The sequence below is a fragment of the Solenopsis invicta genome, chromosome 5 (genome assembly GCF_016802725.1).
Source record: "Solenopsis invicta isolate M01_SB chromosome 5, UNIL_Sinv_3.0, whole genome shotgun sequence".
Taxonomy (NCBI): Eukaryota; Metazoa; Arthropoda; class Insecta; order Hymenoptera; family Formicidae; genus Solenopsis; species Solenopsis invicta.
In genome coordinates this window covers 21523896-21547718 of record NC_052668.1, presented here as the reverse complement: position 1 = coordinate 21547718, position 23823 = coordinate 21523896, and the positions used below count along the sequence as shown (strand labels likewise).

At 38.8% G+C, this 23823-nt stretch overlaps 1 protein-coding gene across 6 annotated transcripts in view; it reads left to right on the top strand.

Moving 5' to 3' along the window:
- LOC105195147 (Down syndrome cell adhesion molecule-like protein Dscam2) overlaps positions 1-23823 on the top strand; it is a 176347-nt gene that overhangs the window by 43493 nt on the left and 109031 nt on the right. For all 6 annotated transcript variants that reach the window (XM_026133465.2, XM_039449987.1, XM_011160412.3 and 3 more), the window contains one exon: positions 449-541. In XM_026133465.2, coding sequence (XP_025989250.1) covers positions 484-541 — 58 coding nt within the window. In that variant the 5' untranslated portion in view covers positions 449-483. The remainder of the gene's footprint in view (positions 1-448; positions 542-23823) is intronic.

The window sequence follows — 23823 nt, the reverse complement described above, 5'->3', positions numbered from 1 at the left end:
GCTCGACGTGCACCGTCTGGGAGGACTTTCATTGAGCGGACAAGCCCCCAGGCACAGATTTGAGAGGGAGGAAAAAAAAATTGTCGATACGGGGCGTAGAGGATTGGCATGCAAGTGGAATGGGGTTGGCTGGTATCGAGGGTGAAAGGGGACTGGTACGAGGACGAGGTTGGACGTGGAACGGGCAGTCTGCCAGGAAAGTGGACGGGGGTTGAGGAGAAATCGAAAGGTAGGATGGGGCTCGCACAGCGAGGACGGGGACAGACAACGGTTTTGTGTTGAAAGGTGAGAGGAAGAGATCTAGAGAGAGAGAGAGAGAGAGAGAAAGAGAGAGAAAGAGCGAGAGGAAAAGGGAAGTGGGAAGGCAGGGATCGGAGTTGGCTCCGGGATAGCGGGATAGCGGGATAGCGGACGGGTTGATTGATTGGGCACGCTTGTATTGTTTCAGGAGGAAGCTGAATCGACGTAACGCTCCACGCCAGGATGGCCGGTTGGCCGTTCAGCACCGCGCTGCTGTTCAGCATCCTCATCCTTGTTCGCGGTAAGTAAGAACATGAGAGGGCTGTGTCTCTAGTGCTGAGCGAATCCAATTGGATGGGCCGTGCCTATGCAAATGATCCGGTTGCCGTCTCGCGTGCGCTCGTTACGATGGTAATTCAGCCGCGCTCTTTAAAAATCAATTTCTTTAGCTTTAAATCGCTCGGGTTTACCATCGGGTTCGGCTTTGACGGTTAAATTTAATGAATCCTTGAAATGCGAGATGGTAACCTACGGTGGAAGGACTCGCAATGCTCTCGCTGGTAATTAATATAGAACGTACTCTATCTCAAATGTTGCGCGAGGTAGAAGACGACGTTGCGGTGCCACAGTAATTTGACAATTGGTATCATCAATTATTTTGCAGTTGAAATAAAAAGTTTATTACGTTGTCTTGGAAATACGTGCTTTTCCAAATATTTGACAGAAATGGTGGAATTGTTATAAAATTTGAGTAATATAGTAAGTTACAAAGCATTGCATCAGGAATTACGCGTTCTCTTCTCTACGACAGCGAGCGTGACACGGCTATTAGATCGCACATAAAGTTTAACAGTGTCATATGATTGCATACACGCACGCGCGCGTGACAATGCGAGGTATGCTGTACGTGTAATCTACGTCGCGAATGCGCATACAGCTGCTTTCGCGTGGAAATAAACGCGTCGGCCTATTACTTGCGTTCTACAATTCAAATGCATGCGTTCGCAACGTGTCCTCTACATTCTGTAACGAGATTCGACTAATTTGCGATTACATTCGCGAGCGTTCTCCACATCGTAGAAATAAACGCGAAGCATGTTATGTAAAATGTCCGATGAGAAATGCAGACTCCGAAATTGTTATTATTTATGAGATATTATTGCAAGGAAAGAATGGTTGAAGTGTATCTAAAAAATTAGTTGAATACAGATCTGAAAATAATTATTGTCAGCATACCATTAAAATAATTATGTAGGATGTACAAGCTAGTCGCTAGAGTGTCAACATTTTTCACAGCACTGGTCATCACGAGCGTCTCACATAATTATTTTAATAAAATTATCTTTTGATGTGTATCTAGCTAAATTTTTAAATATTTCAGCAGAAATACTTCCGTTCTTTCCGTAGACTCCGAATATTGTTAAACTCTTGTTAAATTACAAATCATGAATTACGTGGACCAGGCGTATTTCTGGTAGAAAAACAGATAAAAATTTGCATTAGGCAGAGCTACACGATGTGTGAAATTTCTCTTTTTTTTTCCTTTTTTTTTCACAAAAACGGTAGAAAAGTATATCTATAATTTTAACGTTACTGTAGATAGAAAGTGGACTTATATTTAAAAAATTTGAAAATATTTTATATCAAATCAAAATCATGCAAGAATATTGATTTTTTTTTTAACGTTGACTACCTGCGACGCATTCGAGTTTTTCGCGACAGTGAATCCACTGTAATTAGTCGCGATGCGAATCGTGGTTTCGCGCAAACGATTCGCACAGGCCGATCGTATTTTTTACTCGATTTTTGTGGCCGGCCGCGTAACGGCTCGCTTTACAGGCGCTTACAGGCGTATTCGTTACCTTCCAAACACACAATGCCGTCCTCCCTTTCGACACGAGCACGGTTACCGGGTGCGGCCGCGAAATCTCTCGTTTTGCGGGGGTGCCCCGAAGTGTCCCGGGGTGTCCGATTGATTTTCTGCCACTTCGCAGTCTCTCGCTCGCTCGATGTCGAGCCCGGCTCGAAAGCGCGTGACGAAAGCGGATCCGCCGCGCGGCGCGGCATCCGCTTAAATTATGGCCCCAACGGCAGTTTCGTTTATTCCGGAATCCATTATCCCGCTGGAGCAACGGGGCAACTTTCAGGCGCAATTTGTAACCCTACCCCCCACCATACAGTTACTTCTCGCTCGCGCGCTTTGTAATCGAGAGGGTGCCGCGCGCGCACACGTCGTTTCCAACATCGTCCAACTTTAGCCATTAATAACTTTCCTTTTCGTCGAATTTCCTGATCGTTAAACTGGCACATCCGCCCGGCAGCTTCGTCGATCATCAGTGACGGCAAGGACCGTTCTCGGGGAAGTTGCGCGTCTTTGGGATCGAAGACGACAACGTCAATGTGCTTCCTTGGATGTTACACTCGCTTCCACGTCGCGATATAATCGAACGCTTCTAACTTAGTTTCTTAATGTCTTATAATCTTGCCGAGATAAATTAACGGGATGTTGAATGGATAGAATTGCATTAATGATTTATTTTTTAATTTAATAACACTCGCTGAATTAAAATGTTATAGATTTGTATTTCATTTATATTTAGCTATTTAGATATTACTGCATTTGAAAATAAATGATAATAAATCTGATTGGGGAAAATTGGGGTTTAAAGTAAGAAGGATAAGTTGTAACAAAGATATAAGAGCATAAAAAAAGAAGTTTGTTACGGCGATTATTACGAATTTTCATCTTTTATGCTTTCATATTTTGTTCATAATATTTATTTTATATAGATGTTGCAACTTATCCCTGTTACTTTTAATCCCGGTCTCCCCCAATCTGAGCTTAATTGAGCTATAGACAGAAAACTCATTTTCGTCGGGACGTTCATTTCTGTATTAATTGCATTACGTTGCAATTATGTCAGGGAAAAATGTCAACCGGCTGCATCGGGCTCGCATTTTCGCGCTGCACCTTTGCGACACGGCGTTCCCGATTACTTCGGCCTCCGGTAACGTTCCTGTCACTCGTAATAGCGCGCTCGACTTTATTTATTGCGCTCCTATAAACGTCCCGAGCGGCATTAAACCGCCAATAAATTCAGCGTGTTTCATCGAATGACGATCCGACGTCGCGTTCGACAGGGTCGCAGATGTCCTCGTAGTTGCGCGCAGTGTCCCGCGATGCACCGGTTATTCATTACATTTCTCGCTTATCGGCAGCTTCCAAATCTCACGTTTTATTTTGTATTAAATCTAGATTTAACTATTACGACCTGGATAATCCGAAAAGACACTTTAGAAAAAAAAGAATTGCTAAGATTCAGAGAAATAAATTTCCACATTTTAAATTTACTAGAGATTCACAAATTACAGCTAAACATTTAAGCAAAATTTTTCAAGATGCTTTCTTTTTATTAATCTAAACTTGAAGTTAAATAAAGTGCAACTGCAAGACTGTTGCTATTTTTCTTGACTTTTTGATTTTATAATTCAATAGATTTATTATTGTCGATTTCATCTGATTTATTCAATGAAGTTGTTCAAAGTGATGTTACAATCTGTGATTTAGTGATAAGTAGCAGCATTTCTCTCTTGAAAATTTCGTGTTACTTCATACCTCTCAATTACACTGTTCTTTCATTGACGATCGAACAGCAAGCATTTATTTTATTCTTCAGGTTTTGCGATATTATTCTCAGACGCGAAGAATCTGCAAAAATTTTAGAATTTGCGCCTTGTATCTGTATTAGTTGAATCGTAAAGTCTGTCTTCCAATTCTTTGCATTTTCGCCACCCTCGCTCACCGAGTCTATTCGCCGCATTGTCATTCTTTGCAGGTATGCATGCATACCATCTGACGAGGAATATGTGAAATAAGAGACGATCAGTGAGAAGAAAAGAAAGGATGGTGAACGGAGGCGTAAGCAATTTCCGAAAGAAGAATAGTAGAAAAAAAAGCGACAGACGGGGAGAAAGAGAGAACAAAGAGAAATGAGATGGAAGAGCACGGTGTGATTTGGCAGGTAGTCGCAGTTCGATCAAGGGGATGAAGGATACGTAGAAATGGGAAAAGAGAAAGAACGGAACCGGGGAGCAGAGACGCGAAAAAAGACGGGCAGGCGAGAGGGAGGGTGGGATGAGGAGAAACGTTTGGCCGTGTCGTGAAACTGCGGTGTTAGGTGGCGATGTTCTGTGGCTCGAGCCAAAGTTGGAAGCGAAGGTGGCGGCGGCGGCGGCGGTGGTGGTGGTGGTGGTGGTGGTGGTGGTGGTGAAGACGGGCAGATCGGGGATACGAGACCGCTTTCTTAAAGATGCGAGTCGGAGCGCACTTGTTGCGCCGCGAAGTGGAGGGCGAGGAGAAGGTCGACTGCGAGGGCCGTGGAAAGAAACGACCATCGTGAGGGGGCGGCGCGGGACTCACCGGGGTTGTGGGACGAGGGAAAGATAGCCGGGGTGGTGGCGAAAGGTTGGAGCGGAGAAAGGAATGAGTACGAATCGAATTGATTCTCTTTCACGGGCCGGCATTACTTTCCTTTACTGCCGTCCGACTCCTGACCGGGTAGCTTGCGGCCACCCCTTTCGCCTTTCCAACCTTGCGTTATTTATTTACCGGCCGTCGTGTACGTGGAAGCCCGTAAAAGACGATATGTCCTGCTTTGATATTCGACATTCACTTACGTCGATTCACTTGCGCTTCTTCTTCGTTTTTTCTGATCATTTTGAGATGCTGAAAGCACTTCTCTCGATATCGGTTGAGAGTATTGAGTACCGATATCACAAAGGTAACTCTGATAGAGGATTTCTTATTGGGATTCCTCGCGGAACATCTTTAGGGCCTCAATCGACGCTCAAACGAGCAATAACGATCACCCTGTATCGTCGATGCGGAATATCGTTCGGAGTAAAAGACGATAATGGCGACACGAAGATTCTCCGAGTGACGTTTATAGACTTTCGATCGTTTTAACACCTGAGAACTGCCAATTACGTTAATATCGATCGACTGTGATTGGTTTTTTTACTGCTCAAGTTTTTTTTTTATGTGCCTCATGGTTCCTTAGAATTCAAAGTTGGCATTATATGTCCATATTGTATTACTTTACGAATTGTGACGATGCAACGAATATCACGAGATGTGGAATACATTGCTTCCTAGAACAATTGAGATTTGTAATTGTCACATCATGACAATCTCACAGTTAACGACTCGCGAGCACATCAATGCATTGATCATTTATCGAAATTATATTTCGCGTTTTTCTTCTATGAAGTCTTAAAACAGTATTTAAAATGCATGTAATTAATTATTATTTCCACGAGTAATTGTTGTACAAACGTCACGAAGAAACGGTGGTGAAAGAAAGCAAGAGACTTGCTTGGAGAGCAAGAGAAGGAACCTAGGCGGTATCGAACGGGAGCGGAGCAATTGCGCGATGAATAACTTATTCTTTATTCATTTTTTACCGGTGGAATTATTCGTTTGAATTAATTTATTTTAAAAGATATGGAAATATCAAGGAAGGAAAATTTCTTTATGATACGAATAACAGAGTAGAATTTATATCGAGTTTAAAAAATAAAAAAATATACATAAATTGGTAGATATGTGAGCATATCATCATTCTATATGATAGATGAACTTTAATTGCTTTACAACTAAAAAGCTATTGCGATTTTCACATTTTTATATCAGAATTTTTTATTTGATTCCTCCAACACACTATTAAAGAATTAAAGTATCGTAATTCTTCGAAATATCAAATATAATAATTAATAACGCAAACATTTTTTTTAATAATTTTTTTTCTTTTAATAAAAAAGTGTGATGATATTAATGACGTGTGAAAAAATGTTTAAGTTTCGAACACGATTGAAATAACCACGCGATCGAAAAGGGAGAATAATTTGAGGATGAAAATGTTTGACCCATTTTTATATAATTGATACTTATTTCATTCATTACGGTGTAATATGCAAACGCGATATGTGTAAACATCGTTAGCGGATAACGATTAATATTTTATAATTATCGGAATTCTCAATTCCCTATACAAATTCCAATGTGATTTGGCTTGATTGACTAACATTCCAGATTAAGAACTTATTTTGCATGCAGCGTAATTATTTTTTCTTTCTAACTTGCGTTTTATTTGTAATTTATAGTCATAATGATAATTGACTGTTTTATAACGATATGCTTTTTTTTACGATTTATATATTTTTTAATTTGCCAGAATAGAACCAAGATATTCGACATTACTATGTCGCAAATACAGTTTGAAAATCTATAATTTATAATAATTTATTTAATTCCAAAAGTTCTTAAACGACATTTAGTAATTAAATTTTTAATTTATTCCCGATAAAATTTTGTCTGTTTATCAAGTACTTATTAATATGCATTCTACCTACTTTCGTATACGTTTTAGAAATATATTTGGCCGATTTATCATGTTTGGATAGATCAAATAAATCAGTAGTCTGATAGTCTATTTTCTTTAGTGACAGAACCATTAACTATTAAAAGTATTAAAATTAATTACAAATTGGATATTTTAAGATACTAAATATTTTAATTGCTGAAATATTTAATGTTTATAAGTAAAATTAAAATATGCTCCGATACATAAAACCGTCAAAGTAAAATAATAAAAAATGAAATTATTCCTATAAATAAAAATAAATATTTCTATATTATCTTATGCTGTAGAATTGCAAAGCGACATGGCAATCTTAAGGCGTTGAAACGAACCTTGCCTTTTCTAGTCAGTTGAATTCGTGCTTTCAACGTTATTAATCGCGCGGCGGAATTGAGAGGGCAGTTACTTGCGGTAGTAGCGGTCCATTGAACCTTCGGCTCGAGAGAATTCACCACGTTACTTATTTATCAGACACGTACGTGTCTCCGTGTGCGCGTACATGTGCGCGAAGCACACTTCCGTGCGTTTAAAGAACCGTGCGGACGAGAATCGCCTCGTGGGAAAAAGGCACTTTCCGCGCGGCCAAGATAGAATCAGGGAGTCGCGGCGATTGGATTGGAGCCTCGACGAAAAACTTATTGGGATTCCTTGCGGATATAAAGGCTCTATGGGAGTCCTCCGTCAAAGGCTCGACGGGAGATTGATCGATAGCTCCGGTCTCGCACCGATATTAACCTTCGCTCTCGAAATTATTCGTTTTATCCGACCGCGCGCGAATCTTTATTCGACGATATTACATATTACTCCGCGTCGTGAATATTAATTTCACGCGATGTTGCACCGCGCGCGTAATTACGGAAGCGGAGTCGCAAATATAGCTGACTAAATGCACACGATGACATTTTTCGCAACATGGGGGCGAAAATAAATTAGGTCGTTGAACACGAGTGCGATTTTCCGGTTAATATATCCTTTTCCTCTTTTTTCCCTGGAAATTAATTAAATTTAATTAATATTAAATATCAGAACTTTTATGGCACACATTTTGTTTCATAAATAGATATTATCTTAATTAGCATTGCAGTTATAGCCGCATTTATTGCGGCCTGATTATGTTACTTAATTAATTCGGCCATTCTTTTATCTTTTTTTTTACATTCTATATTATGCATTTTTAATTACGAATTCCTTGTTTTAATTAAATTAATATTAAAGTGTAATAGGAAATATTTTCGGAGAGAAAGAAATCCATCTTACATCGAGAAAAAGAAACGAAACGCTCCGCTTCAGATGACAAGATTTCGTTGCCTCATGGTGGAAGTCGAATGCGACAAGAGCGTGGAAAAAGCGATGACATTTTGGAAACGACGTTGAGACAGTCAGTTGATTTCCGTTCGGCCGACATACGATCAGAATCGACGTTTCTCCCATCGCGAGGGGAGGGTAATCTATCTGATAGCGAAACCGGCGCGGCCATAAATATCGTAGCAAGCGGAGCGCCTCGATTTTCCTTCTCGTAAATATGCGACTACGTCCGCGTGAAAAATCTCACCGAGAGAACGCTCTCTCGGGTTTTATCTTTCCTCACCCGCCGCCGCTTATACCGTAGTTTCTTTGCTTCTCTTTCGTAACATCGCGCATCGCCTACCCACAGCCCTTTGCTCGCGAATGTAATAGTGCTTCTCTGTGTCTGTTATCAAACACGCAGACGAACCTTATGCATCGAGCCTCCATTATATTACGCGTAAGATAAAATCAGATTATATTTTTTTATTTCGATTATAGACTAGACTCGATGAACATTCTTAATGACTCAATTATTGCTGGGTATATCTCGATAAACGCCGTGTTTTTCTACATTTTTTGTGGAAATGAAAAAAAAATAAATGAAAAAATTATATTGCAGTTACGCACGCGTAATTTTGTGTGTCGATCTAGCAAAATACATACATTTTATTTATTTTATCTTATTTTTGCACGATTTATTTTTGAATACGGGAAATACATTTCGCGATTTTATATCGCGGGACGGACGTCATATTTGGTTTTGCGATATTTTACATATGCCAAGAGCACTCGACATGGAATTATTGCGTTACGCATTTTTAACGTAAAGGGATGTTCCGTGAGCGAGCGCACCCCTGGATGCGTTATCGTCAATTTCGTGGCGCCCTATAGGGCTGCAGATTGTGGCTTCGTCTATAATGCGACGGCGGACGCGTCGCAAATTAGAATGACGCGGAGCTTGCGCACTACGTACATCACGGGAGAAATTCGCGGTGACACTTTATTGATTTCAAGATTATCGCGGTTCTGCCGGTGGTGGCACATGACTTTGTCGATGAGAGGATGAGAAAGAGGAGCAGAAGGAATAGGAAGAGGAGGTGGAGGAGGAGAAGTCGATTCGGGTGAGAAAAAGTAGAGGAGGACGACGGTGACGGTGAGGTTGACTGAGGATATTGTATCCGCGAGTTCGTAATTGCAACTCTCTTCTCCATGCGATATCTGCAGGGATTTCCATTTGCGCGAGAAACGTCAATCGCGAGATGTATTATTATGCGTCGCGAAAGTTTATCGACTCCGTGCAAACGATCCTCCGCTTCCGTCATCGATTGTCCTTTCTTTGCGCCGTCAATTCCGATCATGTTTGTGTCTACTGGCACGATAGAATTAGCTTAAAATATGCAGATTAAAGCACCATTTTTTAAAATTATCCTGTTCCCATATTTTTAATTTAATTTTTGGTGAAACAGGTGGCGTATGATATATACTCCAAGATATAAATTTTTCTAACTTTTTATTTTTAAAAATTAAAGAGTTTATTTTGTTTTATTTTTATATCTCAAGGGACAAGAATCGACGTTATGAATAGTGGAACAGCTGTCGTACTAAATTATACTTATGGCGGAGTATAATTTAGTAGAAAGGGTAACATGGGGTTTGAGATATCCCACATGGTTTGTCATGTTGACTTTTTCCACCTGGTTTGTATAAGATTAATTGAGATGAAATAATCGTTTAATATAAGGCATTTAAATTTTAGATGGCATGTATTTAAATTAAAAAAAAAAAATTAAATTTAAAAAAAAATTTTAAATATTACAATCTTTTCGCAAATTTTTTACAATATTTTTGCAAATAATTATTGCTCATGTTTAGCTGCCGATTATTCTTCTTTTAAGCGTAATGGATAAAATAAAGTTTAAAATTTATTTAAATGTTATTTTATATAAATATATACAATTAAACAATTGGATCGAAACGATTGGAATTCATTTTGAATAGTTCCGTAACACATATTCAGATAGATATTTATTTAGGTCTGACATCCTTTTATTAAATTTGCCATATTACAATTAATAATAACTAATCCAGATAGTTACTAATAATTGCTAATTGACATTGAAAAATGAGAGCGTTCTGCTATAACATAAATCTCATGCAAACGCCGGCTGGCAGCTGAAAATATGTTCTCCAATATCAATGCATCGCTTCCGCCGTCAAAACTAATAATGTTTACGAACTCATACATGCAGACAGAAAAGATTAATATTCCCAGTTCTCTCTCTCTCTCTCTCTCTCTCTCTCTCTCTCTCTCTCTCTACGCTCGTCCACGTCAAATGTTGTTACAAATTGCACGGCGACTATTTATTCGTCCAAAATGCATGTAGCTTGGAAAATACATTGTGTTCTATCACACGCGAATTTTTCCATCTTAGACAATGTATTTGCATGTGCACTGTTTGCGGAGAGTTATCATATGTTTCAGCGGAATGAGATAATATGAAAGTATGAAGTGCAGCAATGTGTACATTAACAACCGCATAGTGAATCTGTTGAACGTGCAATTTAATACTGTGCGAAACGGTATCCATTCCGAATTACTTGTGTGTGAACAATCGTTACAATCGATTATGTATTTATCTCGAAATAATCGAATTACAAAAACAAATCACATTCTCAAATTTACATATAATCTCATTCCTACAAACAATTTTCCGATTGAAATGAATAATGGTTTATCGGGATTGATTTAGGTCGTACAGATTTAATTTGGACGACATTAGCCTGCACGAATGCAGTAGCCTTGCGTACCGGTACGCTCCGCGTCTTCACGTCACGTCCCGATCGATCGGGACAAACAAAGCCGCTCGCGATCCGTTATTCGACGATTTCTCACGATAACGGACGGTCTATCCCGCTTTATCCGGACCTTCCGGCCGGGGTGAACTTTCATAAAAGAATTCAAATTAGCCGACCACGTCGGAATTTAACTATCCCCCGGGTCGGCGGGGCTGGCTGATGAAATTTTCGCTTCGGAGTATTGAACCCGCGTGCACCGCTCTCTCCTCTGTTCGTCCGCTCTTCTCTCGGTCGATCGAAGTCGACGTGTGCCTTATTTTTATACTATCGATCTAGCCCGCTTTGACGTCGGACCTTGCATTATTCAGCGTTTCCTTCTCAGCTCGCGAGCTTTCGTTCTCGTCGTACATACACAGGACGTTAAACACACAGGATGGTACTCTCGCCTTAATCCCGACCGTGCACGTCACCCGTCTCGACTACTTGCACCACCGACACGGTATTAATTATTTCAGTAAATTGCGTTCCGCGAGACGGTCGATTTTTCCACGGATAATCCGGCAAATAGAATTTGATGTCCTTTATTTTTCGCAGGATTGGCGCGAAGACTATTTCTCTCCCTTACGCGCAATCTATTAATCCCGAGATCCGACGAAGAGAAGAACAGATAAACTCAATCGTGTGCTGAAAAAAGAGTTTGGTAATAGCTATCAAATGTTGAGTGAAATAATACCAATTAAATAATTCGTTAATATAATCAAAAATAATTTTACTCACTCAATATATTTTTTAATAGTACCAAACATAATAATATAACCATGCGTTTATACCAAAATAATGTGCGCTTCGTAATTAATTTATTTTTGTCTTGCTGCAATGATAACATTTCTGAATATGCAATGTTGCATAATCCTATTTTCAGTTGAAAATATTTTTATACATCTCAGTACGCGGATTTACATTAACGTTAAATATAATTAATTATTACGTAGAACCTGTTTGGGGCTCGTTAGTCTATTTTAATCCTATTATATTAATGTATAATATATTAATATATTAATCTATTTTATACACGACTAATGATGAGATAATCAAATATTATCAATTTTGTGACTGTAAGCGTGGATATACTTTTACCGAGTGCACTAAAGAAATGCAGGCAGGATATCTTTAGGATATGGCGATGACGAACCGCGTTTGCACGTGACACGTACTTGCACGTTCTTTCTCGCGTAAAACGTAGGTAAACGTATCGCATGCAACATGTGCACCCGATGGCTGATAAACATGTCACGCCATTCAGTGTCAGAATTATCTAGATCGCGGCTGATACTTATACTTTCTGTGCACTATTGTATTCGGGACGTTTTCGCAATACATTTTAAGAACGCGTTTTCTTCGGAAAACTCTAAACGAAGTTTGTAACGTAATCTCTTGATTTGTCCTAAATATAAATCACTTTTCTGACGAGTCCCAAAATCGTGAACTTGTTTACGATCATATTTGAAAGATTATGTAATAGAGAGTTACATGAGAAATTGCATTTCATTTCAATGCGGCTTTCCTCACGAGAGTCCTTTGAAAATGCATTTCCCAGGGAAATCTCAGCTTGTAGACGCGCGTTGATTATCGCCGCATCGTGGCGCGTTTGCTCTGCCTTGCACAAAGTGTTAGGTAAACAAGTTCGTATCGTGCCCTTGTTTCTCGCTGACGTCGGATGAGATGCCGCGGACAAGTATTGCGGATAAAGCGCGAAACCTACCGTGTTAACTGCGCGACAGTTTCAACGGTGAATATTATTTCGTTTACATAATATGAATTTTGTTGGTTTTACCTGATAAACACTCTATTCCGTGGCGAAAAACGATTGCGAATCATATTCCCACAACGAATTTCCGCGCGATGCACACTCTCCCGAATTAATTATGATTATATTTCTGTAACGTGGAGCATTCCCAAGTGATTGCAACTTCAATTGCAACTTCGCTGCTTTATCTCTATCAAATGCCCGCGTCGGTGTTGCTCGCTGTATCGCTGGATGCATCAATATTGATTAGCGTCGACCATGATTAATTAAATTTGCGCTCGATGTCTGTGCTACGAGTGGATCCAGTGGAGAAGAGAATTCTAAATCCAGTCGATCGATGCACATATAAGAACGTATACAAGAAAGTCCATATAGAGTTTTTTTTTTATCTCTGTACAAGTATATCACACTGTTATTAAGTGAACATTAATGAGCAAAAAAAATTATACATTATTATAAAAAGTGTTAATCTTTTATATTGCTTCTGTATATGACTGTACTGTATCGTTTCTGATAACTTTTTTATTTGCGTTTTCTGAAAGTTTATATGTATATAGAATTTTTCTATTATTCATTGTTATATCAGAAATTGCAGTTAGAAAATCGATTAACTTTTATAAATTTGTTACTGGCAAGAAAATTGTTCATAAAATTCTCTACGAAGGTCGGTTTAATTCTTTTTATATACTTTTTTTTATTAAATTTTTATATTAAGTTCTCATTTTTAAAACATAGAAAGAAGAGTACATCTGCTCCCTCGCAGCACATATACTTCTATATTTAAACACGTTGATCTCTTCGGCCGAATGTTAAGCCGATAAATTTTCTCGACAGCCTCTCCTAACCACATGCGGGACGCGTCGGTATCAATGCATAAATGGAATGCTATTCCGGCGTCAATTGCCGGATTCGTGATCTTCGCAAAGCGGGCGACACTTAACGAAAGCGCTGCTGAAAGGAGCGACGATAAATGACTGGTGCGCGGTCGCATTTTTGCCAGGTTAAAAGTAAAAATCGAGCGGCTCTTTTACCACTCGCGTTCCCGTTTTCTCTATTTAAAGGAGGATCCCTGAGATCAAAGGAAATCAAAGGTATATACACTTACTTTCGTGCTCATAGGAAGAACACGTTTCTACGATTTGCAGCAATCGATTCTCTTTTCATTTTTTTCTTTACCGACACATTGCACAGCTTTTCCGAAAGGAAAAACTGTTTATTATTCTTTGACGAAATAAACATTACTTCTTTTGTTAATTGATTCATTTGTCCAACTTGCTGAAACGCGCGTAATTATCGAGAAACATGGAACGCAGAGAATATTCTGAACAATATTCGTTTTATCCGGTCTTTCATGAGGGAAACCTTTCCGCGTGTTTATCGTCGGTGGCGTAAATAGTGGATTATTCCCGTTTGGACTACTCTCGTAATTACGAATCGCTTTTGCGAATGGTGCAGCTTCGAAATATGCACTTTAACAAATTACAAAATATTTGTGTAATTTTGCAAACTGATGCAATGCACGCAGCGGACTCGATGCGTTCTTAATTTCAATGCGAAAAGAGAGAGATCCGTTTCATTTCAATCATCGTTTTCGTTAATCTCGAGGTCTTTGCAAGCACAGTGTCGACGTATTTCTTTTTCAAACCCAATGAAAGAGAGAGAGAGAGAGAGAGAGAGAGAGAGAATATCAAGCGCCGCCGCTGTGTGCCGCTTTAAAACTTTTAGAGAGAACGTTCTCTCTTTAGTGCGCCCGGCCGAGATTTCCGGGCGTGAATTTACATAAACGTGCCGCTCAATTTAGCGACTGCCAACGGAAACGGATAAAAAACAATACTCGCGAAGTTATCCTACGCACAACGCACGTTGGCAAAGCGTTGGCAAAGTTCTTTTATTTTTAACCCTCAGAACTGCATCGTAAATTGCACGTCAGAAATCTCTCTGTTACATGGCTAAAGTGTTGGGAGTAAAAAAAAAAAGGTTTGACTGTATCGCGCTGTGACATTTGCTTGCTTTCAGAATTTTTAAAAATGTCTCGGTATTACACATGTATTCAGAAAACGAAGCAATTAGTATTTAATCTTCCTTCTCACATATTTTACATGGTATATGTACGTTACAAGATAGATATAAATTTGTTAAACGCTTGTCTTGCAATATATTTTTATTGAAAGTTCTTTCCAATTAATAAAACGATATCTACGAAAAAAAAAAGAAAACAAGTCTGCACTAACAAAACAAGTTTACAGGACGTTTTATGTGAGGACTCTGAGGAAAATATTGCCGGCGATGAGAAATACGGTAATATGACTTATTCAGGTCGGCCGATATTTCTGTTAATTCGTAATAATTGCCGCTCCAATTACCGTGCCGATCATGCTACATTGTATAGAATATTGAAGATGCGTCGTATATAGCACCACGTCGAACAGTTCCTCGGTATTGTTCACGGCGCGAAATTATTGGAAACGAGCTGAAGTATACACGGCTGCGCCATTAAACCTTCACGACGTAACAAAGACGATTGTAGTAAGCTCATATCGTTACGACGTGCATGATGAATGAATTACACGTCCGTATAACGTAACGTATACATTAATTATTCATTTCCGTTCCAATAATTTGGTATTGCAGCATACGTTCAGCAAGTCAGATTGATTTTCCTCAATACGTTTCCTGTGCATAAAGTCGCGTATTTGACAATGTTTTTCTTACTTAAAAATCACAGTGGTATTCCAAGTAGTTAAGGTAAATGCTTAGTAATCGGACATTTTGTAATACGGTATTAAAATTGTTGAATTTTTTAAGGATTTACGATATAAAGTATTTTAATTATACAATTAATTGAAATCTAAAAAGTTTTTGTTAACCTACAAAAAAAATTTAAAAAAAAATTTTAATTGTTCCGAAAGTAATAAAAAACTTATAAAGCATCTGAATGAACCAATATCCGGACAATCTAAAATTCTTAATGCTTATTGCGTCTCGTATTAAATATTTGTTCTCATATTGTTTATAAAAAAAATATCTTAACAAATACACAATATTTTGTAAAAGAATTTAAAAACATAAAAATATAAACGCTGATCTAATTGTATAAAAACATTTTTTTTTTATTTTTATAATATTTAAAATATCTTTAAGTATTCAAAAAATACAATTAAATTTTAATGTTATAAAAAACATTTAAGATTAATAAAAATAATTTCTGTATAAGTGTCCGGATATAGAAACATGTTCGATCACTGAGACATATTACCTTACTGATTCTTATAATCATTCGTTCCTCTTATCATCTATTTCATTTTAGTTCATAGCAATTAATGATAGTACGTTATGTCGCTAATACATGAGTTATGTAGAAATCGCAAACGAAATGTTACACCTGCTTTCTTGTAATTAGGCTGAATTTCTCGCAGACTTCGACAAATTCCGTCGGGTGTAAAATCGTTATTGAAAGATTCGCGACGTCGATGATCGTCGGGGCGCCATTGCGCTAAATTCTCAATCGAGTTACGATCTCTCCAAACGAGACCGGCAGGAAATCGAGTTACACAGTCGGGTATGGTGCGGCATCGCAGAGTCGAAAACTTCGCCGGCGTTCTCAGCGTTCTCGGCGTCTCGTCGTCGTCGTCGTCGGCGTCGCGACGACGTCGTCGCGTTCACCCCGGATGTTACCACCGTCGTTCTCTCGAGGTCTTCGGCGGCGGAGTTTCGACTTTTGACACGTTCCGTACGTAGCGAATGCTACGTGTCTCCTTTAACTTCGTCGGTGCGTCGGTGTGCAGTGCCCGTTCGCGGCATGCTTGTTAACCAGTTAAAGCCATTGTGACCGAGCACGAGACGTCGCGAATTGGTTGCACGGCGGCGCCTAAGAGACGCATCCGGTAATGTCCTAGAACGTCGCGACGTCGCCGAGCATCATCGTCAATTTGTTCAGTAAGTTTCCGAAGCACACACAAGTTGCGCGAACAGCATTGCCAAATTTTCAAAATACTTGGTTGGAAAAGAGAGAAATCTGGGAGTTATATTACGTGGAGAGTAAAAGGGGTTTTAATCTAGCAGCAATAAAAAATTGATGAAAAACAATAAGAAGTATACTTATTTAATCAAAAATATATTAAATCAATAAACATGTATATACATTATTTGTTTAATTATTCAGAGAATTGTAGTAATGTTGCAAGTAGTTACAAACTGTCGTAATCAGCCATTTTACTTTGTGACCTAACAAACTTCGATACAGAATTACGTGTGTGTGTGTTACATCGTCACGCAAATGTGTATTTGTATATAAGTATATAATTTTGTATAGAAATACATTTTATAATATTATTATACTATACAAATTATTATTTATTTGATAACTCAGAAAAATAGTAGCATCGTAAGTAGTTAAAGACATCAGTGGTCAGCTATTTCTTTTCACCTAGTAAACTTTGTTATAGAACCAAGAGTAATTATCACGTAAACGATTTTGAAGATAGGTATTTTTTTTTTAACAATACAGCGTGTTATGATAAAAAATAATATACCACAAATATACTATTATTATATACATGCATTTTTATATTTTCTATATAATTAATAGGCTTTTTTGAATATAAAATAATGCAGTGCTCTTTGAAAAGCGAAATGAAAGTAAAACTTTAATCTCATCAGAATATCTAATCTTGTATCGCTTGAATGCAATACGGAGTTTTTAACTCGCCGTTACCTTCTTTGTTCTCTCAAAAACTTCTTTAATTGAATAACTACTATCCCAATTCACGATTCGATATAAATTCTTTCTTTCTCACGGTCTCTTTCTTCTTTATAGAAACAATAACATTTTATTAAGGGCAACTTTCTACTCTTACGTCGCATGAAATTAAAATACCACTCCAAACTCGTTACTTTCCGGAAGTTTCGCGATATTGATTAAAACGATCTACAAAGAAACAGTCTGAAATCGATTATCTTTGTGCAAAGAAGTTTCTTTAAATATTCGTTTAAACATTTCTCTATTTTGCTTATTAATCCCGAAGCGCAATTAATCTTCAATTATTATAATAGAAGTGATGGCACAAAGAAAAAAAAAGAATATTGAAATGACTGTGCGACATGATATTCAAATTGCCATCTAATTTAACAGCATAATTAGATGGAAGGAAAATGAGGAAAAGTCTTAAAAAGAAAGATAACTTAATGAAACATTTTTAGTTTGTAGCTTGTTTTATTAATTAGCATTTTATGTGATATTTTATTTCATGAATAATTTATGAAGTTACATCGATTCTGTAAAGTTTCCAGTTTCATAAAATATCGTGCCGTCAACAATCGAGCCCTTGATCACGATCGATGGATTGTCAAGCCTGTCTGAAGGATTCATTCTTAACCCTTTGCTTCTATAGAACTACTTTTTTTTTTATACGCCCGCAGTTAACTTGAGACTGGTCGACACTTCTCTCCGAGTCGACGGTAGAGGTCGATGGGCGAGATGAAACGCGTCGGGAACAACGAGGGCCCGGAGGGCCTCTGAAAAAAAAGGGTGATTATATCTAGGAAAGAAGGGCGGGGTGCACAAGCTTTATCAGCATCAACCCCAGTAGGGTGAGCTTGAGAATTCTCCCATGGCGTAGAGTCGATGATTAACAAGACCCGGCTGTCGAGTCACTTGGGTCGACCGCTATCGTCGTTCTCGTCATCATCGTTTCGACCTTCTCCGGTTAACGCCGAGGGTTAATTGTTAACGAGAAAAGTTCGCATTTACGAATGCGAGTGTGTCTCAATACTATCAATGACTACAGGCGGACTAGCAGACGGGCAAAGACCGTCGTCGTCTCTTTCCGTTTTTGCAGTTCGATCGACCACGTTAATAAACGTCACGAGTCGAGCTATCAGCGCTGACCGTCTCTCGACTCTTTACGAGCTCCCTTCTGGTCCACCCTCCTCCCCCCCAGACTGGTATCGACTCACGTATTGTTCGTCACGCGGTATTCGTCCCCATACACTGCCACTCCGCCATCGGTACTCGAAGCGATCTCTCTTCGCGATGTTGTTGGTTACAGCACGAACAATCGAGTCTCTCCTCTCTGTCTCTCTCTTCATTTTTACTATTTGCACGTCGATTTACGTGATCCGTTTCACGTGCCGTTTCTCTATTTTTCTTTTTTTTAATTTCTCTTTCGAAATAACTAACGCTTTATTACGCTTATCAGAAATGTGTTATAGTTTAAAAATTTGACATTTATCATGAATTTATTATAGCCAGAAATAGGTAAAAAAAGTATAAAAATACTGAATTGGCGATAATCTGTAATGTTGACATTTAGGTTACATACGTATCTTTTTTATTTTTGTTTTTATATTGATAATGGATTTTTTTTTTTACATTTTCTGTAGGTGATTTTTTTAAATACGATAAATTTCTATCTTTTTCTACCTCTTTCCTGTTTTCCTCTTCTGTTTGTCTGTCGCTCTTGCTGTCAACCGACGATGTTTTGACGTTTGTTTTGAAATTGTTACTAATTGGAACGCCATGAAGTTTTTTCGCACATCGGTTCTTGTTGTTACCAGAATTGTACCAAATGTTAAAAAAATAATTATCTGCGACGCGACGGCGACGGGCAGATGACTTTTATTGAAATTTTCATTACTGAAACTAGCAAAGCGCACTTTCCTTAAAATAATCGCAATTGCAACCCGTGTGACTTTCTCAAAATTCAAACATTCGACTTAATGCTGTCAACTTAATATGATAATTGACCTGTTAATTAGAAACATAATATTTGAAATTTAACAAAAGTTGGAAATCATTGTCGGTTAAATTATAGAATGAACGACATATCATCCGTTATCTATATTTTCTTCTTTTTCGATATCGGAAAATGTTACGGGTAGTGTATATATCTCGCGAGAGTATTTTCTTGGAACAGGAAAGGGGAGAATAATCCGAGCGTATCCTTCCAGAACGAGAATGTCCTGAAAATATCTTGATCGATATTCTGGAAATGTTCTCCACAAGGGGCAAAATATTCTAAGAATATCTTGCAACAGCGCAAGATATATTCCCAGACTACACTTCAAGAATATTTTTTGTGTAACATGATATCCCCAAGAGAATAGGATGGCGTTATGTCTTGCTAATTATAAGAGACCTTTATGAAGCTGTACATCGTTGCGTGATTTGTCTCTTGGCGTGTGTGCGCGGTAGGTTGGCGTTTAATTACAAATAATTAACCTGATTCTACAATTAGCCGTTGGTATGCGCGAACGGCTGTTCGCGTTTCGCTCGTTCGGCTACGCTTTTCACGCGACATGAGAATTAACCGCTCGGCTAACGAGTAGATTTGGTTCTACCTGTACTGAGAATGTTCGCGAAAGAGAGAGGACGGAAGGGGCACGAGGAGTGGAGGAACTCCGGGTTGCGCTAAGAGTATAAGTGTACGTGGGAGTACGTGGGACGGGATGCCGGAGGATTCCGCAGCGCTCCTCATTTCTGCCACTGTCGAGAGAGGGTTGAGTTTCCTATGGTTTAATTGGGCGCGAAATCATTTCCGATGCAATACGCGCGCGGACGCAGCCGCGATGTCGAGTAATCACCGTAAAAGCTCGGCTTTCCTTCTCTCCAACTCCTCTCTCTCTCTCTCTCTCTCTCTCTCTCTCGCTGTCTCTCTCTTTCTCTCCATTCTCTCATCATCTACTTGCTCTACCACGATCTCCCCCTTTAGCCTTACTCTCTCGTTGAATAGAAGAAACCACCGAGCTTCCAATCATTGCGTATACTATCGCGGTCGAGTGTGCATCTGTCGATGTTGCGCATTCCAATCGATGATGCATTCGAGATGCATTCAGTGTGATTAAAACGGTTACTCGACTACAAAGGGCGGCGTTATTATTTTTGACGGTGCGATGTTAACTGTTAACAGTTGAAAATGTATTACATTCTCAAACTATACGATTTAAAATGATAGATACAGTAAAAATATAAAAATGATATTTTTTTTAATTTGATTTAATAGTTTTGATTTTTACATTAATATTTTTTAAATTAAGCTAAAATTTCTTTAGGGGAACTGTACGTAATTTGCAATAAACTTTGCTTTGATAGGATTTTGGAAATTCAATTAATTTCGCGTTCGATTATTGCAGATTTTTTTATTTTCCATCGCATAAGAAACGATAATTACGTTATACACGCGATTTAATTCGAATAACCGCCAATAATTTCGCATAATTGCCGCCAGCGAAATGGTGCGGCATTAATTTTAATACTGATTAAGCTGTATACACATACAAGTGTCGTCCGTTCTCCGTGGATTCGCTGTTTCGGCAATTACGTCGCATTTACATGCGGAAATTGGCGAGGCGTTCTTTTATTTGCTCCATCACGACATCGCCCCGATATAATGCAGTCCGTTGTCATCGTAACGCATCGCGTAATGCGAGCTTAAACGCGCGTAAACACGCGCAGCGCGATGCGTTCGATGAGACTGCACCGGATACCCCACCCCGCCCGTGACGGCCACAGAGCGGAAATGCGCCAATCGCGCGCCATCATCGTCGGGCTTTGGATTTCCGATATTCCGTAATTTCCGAATGGTGGCCGCGCCAGCAGCCGTAGGTAGGCGCCATTAAAGCCGCGTCCTAGTACATGCACTGGATGCAAAATTAATTACGGTTAAATGCGCACTGGATCGTTATTTCGACCAAATGAAAACGCGGCGCACCACGATTTTGCCGAAAATGTCACGACCATTCTTTTTCGTAAATCGTACCGCGGAGAGACGAACATTATATTATAATTAACACGCTCTTTTGCAACGTTGAGTTTCTCGATTAACTCGAAATATTCTTTTGCTAGGGCCAAAATTAAATCATTTTTGTCTGTGACATAATTTTCTTCATATTTTTATGAAATAAAGGACACATCTCGTAGTGACATTCTTAAAATTAAAAATTATGTTTATAAACGCAAACTATAATTTTTTCTGTCAAGCATCTCTATTAATCGTTCTGTCAATATAACAACAAAGTTTTTTTTATTAAGTTTAAGTTCTCGAAAGATTAATTTTAAATCTGTTTATTACACAATTTTTAGATTTATGTTTATAAATTCTTCATACATTTCGAAAAATTTAGTAGCATTAAATATTACATGTTTCAAGTTTTAGTTCAACCACATTTTATTATATTTAGGGGTACCTTAATATTCGGGGTATCAATCAATTGAGTATCAATCGAGCCAGACAAAATTGCATTGTCTCCACGGGGGCATTCTAATCGTGTTCTATCGCTGCCGCTCTGGACACAGAGAATTACAGTCATCCCGAACTCTATCGAACACGAGCATGTCGAAATGTATCTGCATATATATGTATTGGCACACACTATTCCCGCCCTTTAATCATCGGCGTTAACATCGCGACAGTCTCTCGAGTTTGCCGTGCGAACGACGACGCTCGTCCATCGCGTATCGCGATAACACCCATGCGATGGAACGCGATCCCACGCGGTGATACGCGGGACGCGCGATATATCAGGGTGCTTGAAATCGGAAGTCGGGAGCGTGGGTGGATGGGTAGCCGTGAGTAAGCGTGATTACAACGGTGGCGCGGGTGTATCGTGATGCTTTGCCCCTGGTAACCTAGGCGGACATTGCGCGCACGGTTTGTAGTCTCTACGCGAGCTGTCCGACATTCTAACGTAGCGTTAACAGCTTTGTATTTCATAGTTGAAAGGCTGACTGGCGTCGCCGTCGGACTCCGATAGCCGAGCGCGACCGGTCAGAAGTCACCTTCTTCGAAGTTCATCTTAGAGTGCTCCGCGATGCACTTGCAACTAGGAAGAAAGAAATAGAGATAGAGAGAGAGAGAGAGAGAGCATCATAGAAAAGGATATAAAAATAGATAACATGTAAAAATTATCCCTTTTTGAGTATTAAATCAGCATGCCATTGAAGATTAATTTTGAGTGCATATTATATTTGACTTTAATATGATAGAGAATACACAATTTGCCTTGGATGAAAATTTGAAATATCGAAATGCTATTTGCACCTCTTTCAGGGAAAATGTCGAAGCACGCGATGAATACAATTCGCGTTTATATCACTTGGTGTTGCAGAATGTAAAATAAAATATAAAGTAGGACGTGCTAAATTTACGAGAGACCGAAAATGTCCTAACTATTACATCCGCGATCTTACTAATAATTTTATGAAAAGTATTAATTCTGTTGCGGGAATTTGATTTCCTCATTTTATTATTTCATTAATATTCTATTTTCTTCTGGTTTATAGGGGACATTGTTTCAATTGCGCGATCGATTACTGTCTCGGTTATTTTCGCTCGAAGTGCATTCGAGGTGCCTTGCCTCAACACCGTTGTTCGGATTGATTATGTCATTTGCCCAGGTCGTTCGCCCCATTTGTCTTGGTTATACGAGTTCGTTCGAACGAACAAATGAACGGCAGGAAAATAGCTCGCCGGCCGGGCTGAATCGTCGCGTAAAGCGGCGCGTTGCGTCTGTCGTTATCAGCAGTCGACTGCAATCATCTCGCGAAGAGCGGCTTGCGCAGCTGCTACCCTCTATTCGGAGTCTTCTTTATGCGCGCAATTTACTCTAAGCAAATTAACATTGATCCACATCCGCGCGTTCAACTTTTGTTCATTCGAGTACTCGATTTTTGCGAGGGAGTAGGTTATTAAAGGGTTGTTTGCGACTGTCAACGCATCGTGTGTATACAATAAATTAACTATTCATGAAACTATTCATTTTCATAATAATTTCGATTGTTTGTTGTTATAATAGCACCGAACTGTATAGTTTCAGGAATAGTTAATTTAATAGATTCTATTTAAACAACGCAATAATAATAATTTAACATTTATTTAAACAACGCAATAATAATAATTTAACATTTATTTAAATGATGCAATGATAAAAATTTTTAATATCACATATTTTTAAAAATAATTAAGACACGAAGTCGTCTAAGAGTCACACGAATACAGTGCATACTATTGTGATAACATAAAATCAAAATTTTTGAGAATGGATAGTTTTATGAGTAGTTAATTTAGTATATTGTATATACTTAAATATTAATGATAAAAAGTTTAATGTCATATGTGTTTAGAAATGATTAAGATACGAGATCGTCTAAAAGCCATACAATGTGGAATAAATTTGAAGCCGTTACTGCTGTTACCGCGGCGAATGGTATCGTGCGAAAATCCAATTAACCTACATGCACCTCGTAAAAGTATATATCGGAGCGGCATGCCGCCCTGC